The sequence below is a fragment of the Perissodus microlepis genome, chromosome 15 (assembly GCF_051167445.1).
Source record: "Perissodus microlepis isolate ML-2025 ecotype Zambia chromosome 15, ASM5116744v1, whole genome shotgun sequence".
Lineage (NCBI taxonomy): Eukaryota > Metazoa > Chordata > Actinopteri > Cichliformes > Cichlidae > Perissodus > Perissodus microlepis.
This window is the reverse complement of record NC_140475.1, coordinates 37,694,878-37,705,088: the sequence shown is the minus strand read 5'-3', so window position 1 is coordinate 37,705,088 and position 10,211 is coordinate 37,694,878. Positions and strand designations below refer to the sequence as shown.

Sequence of the window (10,211 nt, the reverse complement as noted above, 5' to 3'; positions counted from 1 at the left end):
ATTTCAGGTCCCAAAGTCAAACGAACACTGAGGGATCACTGAGAGCTAAAAACGGTCTAACTTCTTTCATCTTTAATAAAATGATCAGTGTTGCTGCTTTACCAGGTTTAACAACTAAGTTTAACATCCAGGCATCCATGAAAACAGAGTTTATTCAATTTAACTGAGTTAGAGGTTAGCAGGAAGTTAGCTCGCTAGTTTCCACCTAAACATGATCATCATAATCAGTGTTACTAATTCATACACTGGTTTATCATCTAGACTTTTTGTCTCATCCAGCACCATGATCAGGTCCAGTTTTTATTTCATCTTTGATTTTTCAGCTGCTGTGCCTGAGCAGCCTCCCAGAGACCCTTTGTTGCAGTTAGTCTTCCTCCAGAAGCCATCTGGCTGCTTGATCCAGCTCTGGCTGCTGCACCGGGAAAGAGCAGTGAGGAGGTGGATTGATAAATGAAATTCATAACAAAAATTCATAATGGACTTTTTCCATTTAGGAATAATAAGAATCAGCTTTCTTTTTAATTGCTATTAACTGACAGTCAGATAACCAGCTTTTAAAAACATATTCATAAACACTTTGCAGTCAACAAAATTTGCACAGAGGTTATAGATGAAATAAAAGTATCACGTGTTTTCTAGGTGTGTTTATAACTCTGTTATTGTACATATTCTGTGTTATACATCATAATCATTCCAGTCTTTTTTTTTTTTTTTACTGTTTTAATCTTTATAAAACTGTTATTTATTTATTTATTTTTGTGATTTCTGCTGCCCTATTGGTCTGGTCTCTCTTGAAAGTCTGAGAATGTGATATTCATAATAAAAGGATTTAAAAGTTTACTGCCAAAAAATGATTGCACTTCATAACAGAAATGTGCTAACTGGCTTGAAATAGATCGAAACTGTTATGAGATTGCTTCAGGGAGCAGACATGACACCGTCTTTTAGGTTTCGCCATCACTTTGTATTATGCGCACAACACCACCCTCCTCTGGCTTCCACATGAACTGCACCTTAAACATCAACTGTTTACAAATGTCATGACACAAACAAACGTTTCAATACCGTAAATCACTTTTTGGACTGCGATCACTTTTTGGCACAACATCGGCTCTGATAACATTTAAAGCGCATTGAAAAACTATTCTTTAATGCTAAAAATCCATTATCAATTGTAATTATTTATTAATTTAAATTTCAGATATCGATCTTCATTTTTGTAAACTGGTGAATTAATGATTTTTTAAAGAATTAAAACGACAAAGTTTGGCAATATATTTTTTAAAAAGGATGAATAAAACAGTAAAATAAAATGAGAAATATATTTTTTTTTAAAAACTATGATAATTAGACGAACTTTATTTTAAATATATACAATTGATTTTCGGTGACACTGGGTGTCATGGTGATGATGACGTGTTTGAGTGCAGGTATAAAAGCAGGAGGCAAAATGGGAATTCGGGTTTCACGTTTGAGCGCAAACAGGAGCTTTTTCCCACTAGTGCTGTGAAAACTCGGATTTTTCAAACTACAGCTAACGTTTGAAAATCTTCAAGAAGGATTTGCAAAATGACTTCAAACTTCAGTCGCGAGATGCACCTGATCTCCCTTTTCATTGAGGAGGTGATAGATCAACGCTATGGTGAGTACAGCAGGCTAATATGTCAGAGTGCTAGCAAACAAATACAACTTAGATTTTTGTCTTTTATTGTTTGGAAGTAGGACTTCATGAGTGTTAACATTTAGGATGAGATGTTTCATACTTGAGTAACATCAATTTTAACGTGTGCCAGTACACTATAAAGATGGCGCCATGTTTTTTTTTAATTGCTAAGGCATTGGAGGACGCTGACGTCAGCGCGCGGGCCGTTTTTGCATGTAGAGGGTTTGAGTTGACATGTTTGGGCTGCTGGCGCTGAGTTATACGTGAAAGTTTCATAGATTGTGAATGTGTAAAGCTGGAGAATGGAGTTTTAAAAGTTCACAGAGTCGCTGGATGAGTTTGAGATTGAAACAGTGTGTGCCTGCAATAAGGAGGTGGGAGGTTTCTCACCTAAATGTAGCTGCTTTATTCTCAAAATATCGATGCTCAACTAATATGAAGATATTACTCCTTAATGTGAATGCGTATTAAAACCTCAGTGAAAGTCCATGCAGCCTTACACAACATGAAAACTTTTACCAGGTGAAAAATGTGAAGGCTTTCATAAACAATGAGTTCTGCTGGGAGCTTCTTACTGTTTGTGTGTGGAAGAGCTTATGATGATGTAAAGCCATGTCTGGACAATTTAAATTCAGGCTTTAATTTGTGTGATCACATGATTAACGTAGACGCACGCTTTGCTTTCTCGTAGCTGATCTGGTGAGTCCAGTCACTGCACCTCAGATGGTCGTCATTAACTTGAGGAACCGTGAACTGAACAGGAGCCATCTGGACTCCATGCCCCCCCTGGTCCTCACTCTTTACCATAACCTGGTGACTGGGTCCAAGGACTTTCCTGACATACCTTTTAAAGGATGGTCCTACCGGGACCAGGTGACGACACCATTTGTCGATGTGAGGCAGAGCCAGAGAGAGAACACCACTCCTTCTCCTCCTACAGACTCACCAGCTGGCATGATGCTGCCGCCTGCGGGCTCCAGCTCTCATCCACGCTTCCTGACTCCAGTTCTTCCAGAGAAAGCAGATCTTGCTGTGCTGAAGGCAGATCGGAGGAACTGTGTCCGCACCCTGACTGTCGACGGCCTCCCCATCACAAGAGTCATCTCCACTGTTTACCGAACAGAGGACACTGAGATGAAGAACCGCTGGAGAGTAACAGACTACAGCGCGGACGGCAGAGTTCTCACTTCGGTGCTCTGCCGTGTTCTAAATATGTCGGCAAAGCGTGCTAAGAGGAAGGCGGAGGAAGAGAGCAGCATCCGGAGCCCGACTCAAGCAAGGAAGCGCTTGAGATTATAATATACAGTGAAGCATGTCGAACGTCAGCAAGCCTGAACAAAGTGGTAAGTAGTAAATAGTGCTTAAGGTTGTTTCTAAAATAATGTCCTAAAATATTTGAAAATCGTCGAGGTTTTAACTTTTATTCTTTCTTTTCTGCCTCTTGTTTCTAAAAGTCAGGAAAAAGAGTCACGCTGCGAAGAAACACCACACAGAAGATTTTCCCTCAGTAAAATGGTAAATATATTCATCTTGTTATGACGTTTGCTCACAATAACCAGGAGTGTTTCTGAAGTGATTCACTCTCATTTGGTGTTATTTGATCCAAAGACAACTGAGGGTCTTCAGAGCAGCGTGAACGGCCGTCACCTGAGAGCAAGACAGTCCTCGGGCCTTTGTGGTTCCCTCCAGGTACTCCAGCTTCATCCCACAATCCAGAGAGATGCAGTTAGGTTGAATGTGAGTGTGAATGGTTGTCTGTTTCTCTGTGTTAGACTGACCTGTCCAGGTTGTACCCCCGCCTCTGGCCCCATAACAGCTGGGATGGCTCCAATCTTGAATTGGTGAAGCAGAAGAAATGGATGGAAGGATGATCCAAAGAGAAACATTGAAGGCCCTCTCACAAAAAAAGATAAGAACTCATTTTACACATTGTTGAAACATCCTGAAAGTTATTTGTTGTGTTTAGAAACTTGTTGAACTGTCATTAGAGTTTGTTTCGACTTGTTGTTCATTTCTTATTCGGTTCAGCTGTGTTTCTATGTGTCCTTAGTTCCCATAATCAGCCTCCTGTGTGTAAATATTGTGTCAGTCTCCCTTTGTCCCTTGTCAGAGTGTTAGTCTCCGTCCCCTCGTGTTTCCTTGCCTCAGTAGTTCTGTTTCCTACAGTTTTCCCCCAGTATAGGTTTTGGTTAGACTTTTTCAGTTCCCTTTGTCAGTCTTTGTATTTGGTATTTCCTCATCAGTCTCATCACTTTCCTCTCCAGAAAGAAAACAATAAAAAGACCTGAAGAGACGTCTATGCAAACGCTCTCATTGTGAAAGATAAGTATACATCCAACTAATCTGTGACTCTGTCACAGCTCTGATCAGCAATTCTTTCAGGTTTGTCTGTTTTGATGATGTTATTAATTATTATCCTTTATCCAGGATTTTCTCCTCCTTGAATCGCTACCTTATCGTGGTGGAGGGGTTTGTGTGTCCCAGGGATCCCAGGGGCTATGTTGTCTGGGGGCTTTTGCCCCCTGGTAGGGTCTCCCATGGCAAATTGGTCCTGGGTGAGGGACCAGACAAAGAGCGATTCAGAAGACCCTTATGAAAAGAATATCGAGGGAACAGTTTACCCTGCCCGGGATAGGGTTACCGGGGCCCCGCCCTGGAGCCAGGCCCAGGGAGGGTGCCCGAGGGCGAGCGTCTGGTGGCCGGGCCTTAGTCCATGGGGCCCGGCCGGGCACAGCCCGAAGAGGAGACATGGGCCCATCCTCCCGCAGTCCCACCACCCGCACGGGGTGGTGGGCCTGTCAAGTCACAGACTTGTCACAGACTTGACGGGGTGTCAGGAAAAAGAGCCAAGATGAGAAGAAACACCACACAGAAGATTTTCCCTCAGTAAAATGGTAAATATATTCATCTTGTTATGACGTTTGCTCACAATAACCAGGAGTGTTCACGTTGTTCTGAAGGGATTCACTCTCATTTGGTGTTATTTGGTGTTTGTCTTTGAAAGGAGAGGAGCAGTAACGACACTGGGAGACAAACAACAGGATGATCCAAAGACAACTGAGAGTGTTCAGAGCAGCGTGAACGGCCGTCACCTGAGAGCAAGACAGTCCTCGGGCCTTTGTGGTTCCCTCCAGGTACTCCAGCTTCATCCCACAGTCCAGAGAGATGCAGTTAGGTTGAATGTGAGTGTGAATGGTTGTCTGTTTCTCTGTGTTAGACTGACCTGTCCAGGTAGTACCCCCGCCTCTGGCCCCATAACAGCTGGGATGGCTCCAATCTTGAATTGGTGAAGCTGAAGAAATGGATGGAAGGATGATCCAAAGAGAAACATCAAAGACCCTCTCACCAGCTTTCATTTATTAAATTTGTCTTTACTGAACGATTTCTGGTGTGTACTTGCGTTGATACTCAGACAACAGCTCGTCTTTCTGTTTGTGCTGGAAGATTCAGGCAAACACATATTACATATATAGATTGTTATATGACACAGTTTCACATTTAGTGCTATATGATAATGATAAGGTCCAGTTTAATAGTATTGCTAGTGTCTAATGAAATGAACACGTGATTTTCAGATCCAGCAAAGTGAATATTTTTCACTGTGGATAAATTACATGGAAACGTTTAATGAGTCATCAGCTATTTCACTACAAAGATGATGTGATTAAAGGTTCTCATACATGCAGGTCAGAAGTTTTGCTCCATCCTGGATGTTAAATGCTGATCAATGTTTACACATATCTGCACATTTCTAACAGCTCATTTCACAGGTCATCAGTCTCCTGACTGCATATGCAGAGTTTTATCATCACGTGTTCATGGCAGACAAACATAATTATGAATTCTTGTTTTAGTTCCATTCAGTCACTCAACATCAGGTGTCTGCTTGTCCTGAGCTGTGAGAACTACAGTGAGTTGCTTTCCTCTTTAGCTTAGTATTAATAAACCAGGTCGTAGGTGGGCACCTGCATCAAGGAGTCAAGAAGCATATTTTATTGTTTAATGGTGAAAACAATGGATTCTTGTTCATTTGTTTAATGGAAAGACTGAAAGTGCGGCCTGGTGTTGACTTACACTTATTCAAAGTGATGAAGTACCAACAGATACTAAAAGTCACAGCCTGAAACACGTCAACTGCTTTATTATTTCTAGTTATAAATAAACTGTCAGTTTATGGCCCCTGTGGCTCGATCAGGACCCTTCCGGGATGTGGAGATATTTATTATTTACTATAACTTGTGCTTATGTTGGTTTTTGCTGTGGTTTCGCTACTGTGTTTTTCTCTTTTTGCTTGTTTTTATTTTTCCAGCAGGTGATCAAACAGATTTTTAGTGTCTTCTCTCTCTTCTCCTATTTTTTTTGCTTTCCATCTCCTTCTGTTGAGCATCTTTCCAACTTCTCTTTTCTTCATCTTCCTCTTTCCCATCCCCCAGTCCTGTCCGTTCTGATTGTAATCATTTCAAAGAAAAGAAAGAAATAATAAAGAGCTAATACACTTTGACAATCAAGTGGACCAGTGTGGCAAAAGCTGTAATGATCCATTTGGGAAAATAAATCTGTTGGACTGGTAAACTAATATACGATAATAATACGGTATGAAAAATGGCAAACATGAGAATTCTGTGTGTTTTCCTTCTTATCTGCAGACTAACAGTCCACAGGTTTGGTGCTCAGACTCTGATTTGTTCCCTGGAGATGGAGGAGAGAGAGCACAGAGGACAGCAAGGTGGAGGAGTGAAGGAGAAGGTGGTGCAGCTCAGTGTCCAATCAGGAGTGAGCATCTCTATATATGTATATAGAATATATATATTTCAAGTTTTTGTTTTGAGTTTTTGTTGTTTTTTATTTTTTAAAGCAAACACTAAAACTGTCACCCACACCTCTGAAGATAAAGATAACTAATCATAAATAAAGGGAATATTATGATGATGAGGACACTATCAGAGGTAGTTCAGGGAACTGTTATACTTCAGATACCAGAAAAATCGTTTTTCTTTTCTTGTTTCTTTGGCTTGACTTCATGGTAGGCAAAATGAAGAAGAGTGCTTGATTGCGCCTAAGTAAGTAAAAGCTGCATGGCAAAACAACACACACCTTCACTGCAGATGCATGCACAGAAACCAGTATTTTTTGTACCTTAAATATTAAGTAGTGTGTGTACAGTAGTCAATATAATGGGATGTGTCCTAAAGCAGCGAAAGAAGAACTGACTTCTTACAGCAATTTGCAATATTTAGGATTTTATTGAACACTTTTACCTTTCAACATTTGTAACATTAGTGAGTAATGAAGCATTGCAGAATAAATAAAATAAAACTCTAAAAGTCCGTTATTACACTCTTAAATCCTACTACTTATTCCTGCGTCTTTTGTGATCTTACAAAGCTTCAAATGACGCGTCGACTATTAAATTAGTCATCGACGATTTTGATAGTCACCGTAATCGTGACTCCTCGTGAACAAATATAGACACACTAATATTTCACCAGTGTTGTAACATCACATGTCGTTAGCATGGGTAAGAGAACGAAATCAATACCTCAGATGGAAGCACCTTGACTGGGTTACTTCAACATCACTGGGTGACATGTCACTTTGATGCACCGACAGTGGAATTATAGTTCAGGTGACCTGCATGCCTTTGCACTCTAAAGACACTAGAGCACCTAAAGGACGCATGGAAACATCAAGTGATACACAGATAAGACTGTTGCACAGAAATATGCAGTATCTGCACACTGTAACATGTTTAGTTGCTTTACTCAAGAGCCTGACTTCAGATGAATGACTCTGACAATCTAATTTTTCTTGCAGATTGAATGCACCTTCTGTGGGAAGTGGTACCACACAGTGTGTGTGGACTTCCCCTCTGCAGAAGGCGACTACAAATGTTGTGGTTGCTAAATAAACAGAAAAAATTGATCCCTGTTGTCTTTGCTTACTGATTGTTTTTAGTGTTGACAATCCACATTGCTGGGATTGCATCTTTCAACATGTTTGTGGGTAGATCTGGATGTACCAGGGGTAAGTGTAGCCACTCAGCCTCTACTCAATGTGATCATAGCAGCAGGTGCAGATGTGTCACAAGTTAATCTAGTAGTAGGCTATGGTATTTGGCCACAGGTGGCAGCAGTGGACTGACCTCCATTGGAGACTGCTCCAGCTGCTATGTGATAGTGTATCTGCTACAAATTGAAGATCATATGGAAGTTTTGGAAATTAACCCTTGTATTATGTTGACAAACAAAAAGGTGACATTGATTTTGTTGCGGGTCATTTTGACCCGTACTGTGTAAATCCACTCAGAATTGTCAAGAAACTGCAATAAAACAATAGCAACTTTATTTTCCATCAGATAAACATGTAGAACACAGACATACAACAGTTAGACTTTCCATAACTATTTTAGGAACCATTTGGTAAAGGTTTTTCGTTCTTATACACACACACACACACATTTCTTTTGAACTTGCCCAACGTTCTCAGTTTTTCAATGCTCAACATTTTCGATTTTGTCCACGTGATGGACAGAATGTAACTGTGTGCTTTCTGCAGGTGTACTTCTTGCATTTCTCACACAAAATGCTTGTTTTAAAACAGGAATCTTCCTAACTAAGATTTAAAACAAAAGATTTCTACGTCCCCTCCAGTCTCAAAAACAGATGACAAACCAATCGACACACCTGAGTCACTGACTTTCTTAAATCCACTCACTCTCACTGGCTCTGTTCATTACTAATCACTGTGTAACTGCTGTGAATTCACAGTAACTGCCATCTCCTTACAAATGTTCATTAGATTAACCACACTTATACAGACTTGTATATAACTACCAACTCTCCAGCCATGTTGATGGATTGCCTATATTGGCTGGAAATATTCATTTCCAGAGAAAAGACACAGATAGACTCTGCTTACAGGATGTGATGTGACAACACTAATGAAATATTGATGTGTTATATTTGTCCAAGGCGTATTTCATTGTTATGGGAAAAGAGAATATTAAAATCATGATGACCAATTGGAGTGGTGATTTCTATGACTTTGTATATATAATTTGGAATGTTGTACAAATGTAGGCCAATAAGAAATATATGATATCATTTCATTCTTTTCAAAGGTTTATTTGCATGACGCACAGACAGACATAATTGAAAGGTACAAATGTGTTGTGCATGAAACGAATTCAAACGTGCTGCAGATGTGTGTCACAAGTTGATCTGGCTGTAGGCTGTGGCACTTGGCCAGAGGTGGCGCTGGTTGACTCAAGTCCATGTTAGTGCACAAAGTAAACTGCTCGCTTTAGTTGTGAAGCAAAAACGCTGAAACCGGAGAAATAAAACGTGCGAGGGGAACGATAACGACGACAAGAGTCTCCCGATCGTTTACTCTTGCTGTCCTGTGAACAACATCGGCGTGGTGTTAATTGTTTGCTGTTTTCGCGATCGCATCGCGCATGAGGATATCACCAGGTAAACTCGCCACATTTTTAAACATTTTGTTGTTCAACAGCATCGAGACTGACAGAGTGTGTTTGAGATAACCTCACAAGTGTCACAGATGACACATTTGGCGTTTTTTTTGCTGGCTTGTCGGTAGCAGCTCCTGAAACGCAAGACTGCCACACATCTGTTCGACCAACGCCAGTTGATCTAAACGCCAGTAGATCTGGAACACCGGCGCACTCGTGCGTCTGAGGAGACGCGGACTGCGAACTGCTCTTCCTGGGATCTTCCTTTCCAATGTACGCTCACTCAGGAATAAGATAGACGAGCTGGCCCTGATGAGAAGCATGAACAGAGACTTTGCCTCCTCCTGTGTCTTATGTTTTACGGAGTCGTGGCTCTGTGAGGACATCCCGGACAGCGCGCTCAAGCTGGAGGGCTTTCATCTGCTGTGCGCGGACCGGCAGGCCTCTCTCTCTGGTAAGACCAAAGGTGGAGGTGTCTGCTTCTACATTAATAGTGGCTGGTGCACAGATGTAACAGTGATTGCTCAGCACTGCTCTTCCTCTCTGGAATACCTTTTTATTCACTGCAAACCGTTTTATTCTCCGCGGGAGTTTGCTTCATTCATCCTGGCCGCTGTTTACATCCCGCCAGATGCGGATGCGCAGGCAGCTCAGTGCGCACTCGCGGAGCAGATACTGCACATGGAGCGGACATTCCCGGACTCTCTCATCATTGCTCTTGGGGACTTTAACAAAGCCAATCTGAGCCATGAGCTTCCCAAATACAAGCAGTATATTAAATGCCCGAGCAGAGAGGAGAGGACATTAGACCACTGTTACAGCACGATCAGCGGGGCCTATCGTGCGGTGCCCCGCGCTTCACTCGGACTTTCTGACCACGTCATGATCCACCTAATCCCCGCGTACAGACAGAGGCTGAAGCTCTCCAAACCTGTCGTGAGGACCAAAAAACTGTGGAGCAACGAGGCTGTGGAGGAGCTTCGCACGTGTTTGGAGTCTACAGACTGGGACACAATGAAGGCTGCTTCTAACAGCTTGGACGAGTTTACGGACACTGTCACCTCCTATATCCACTTC

The 10,211-nt window shown here is 41.7% G+C and overlaps 1 protein-coding gene across 1 annotated transcript; it reads left to right on the top strand.

Annotated features, from left to right (window-relative positions):
* Positions 1-1,402: 1,402 nt before the first annotated feature.
* On the top strand, positions 1,403-8,684 carry LOC146372648 (uncharacterized). Its single transcript, XM_084952581.1, has 7 exons — positions 1,403-1,642; positions 2,355-3,178; positions 3,272-3,352; positions 3,436-4,557; positions 4,668-4,797; positions 6,310-6,436; positions 6,691-8,684. The coding sequence occupies exons 1-2, from the start codon at positions 1,570-1,572 to the stop codon at positions 2,960-2,962; spliced, it is 681 nt and encodes a 226-aa protein (XP_084808707.1). The 5' UTR covers positions 1,403-1,569; the 3' UTR covers positions 2,963-3,178; positions 3,272-3,352; positions 3,436-4,557; positions 4,668-4,797; positions 6,310-6,436; positions 6,691-8,684.
* Positions 8,685-10,211: the final 1,527 nt, after the last annotated feature.

What these genes read in the sequence shown, in the direction of transcription:
- LOC146372648 (XM_084952581.1), top strand. Translation starts at nt 1,570, where the DNA reads ATGACTTCAAACTTCAGTCGCGAGATGCACCTGATCTCCCTTTTCATT. An exon ending in GGTGATAGATCAACGCTATG is followed by an intron (nt 1,643 to 2,354) that starts GTGAGTACAGCA and finishes GCTTTCTCGTAG; the next exon opens with CTGATCTGGTGAGTCCAGTC.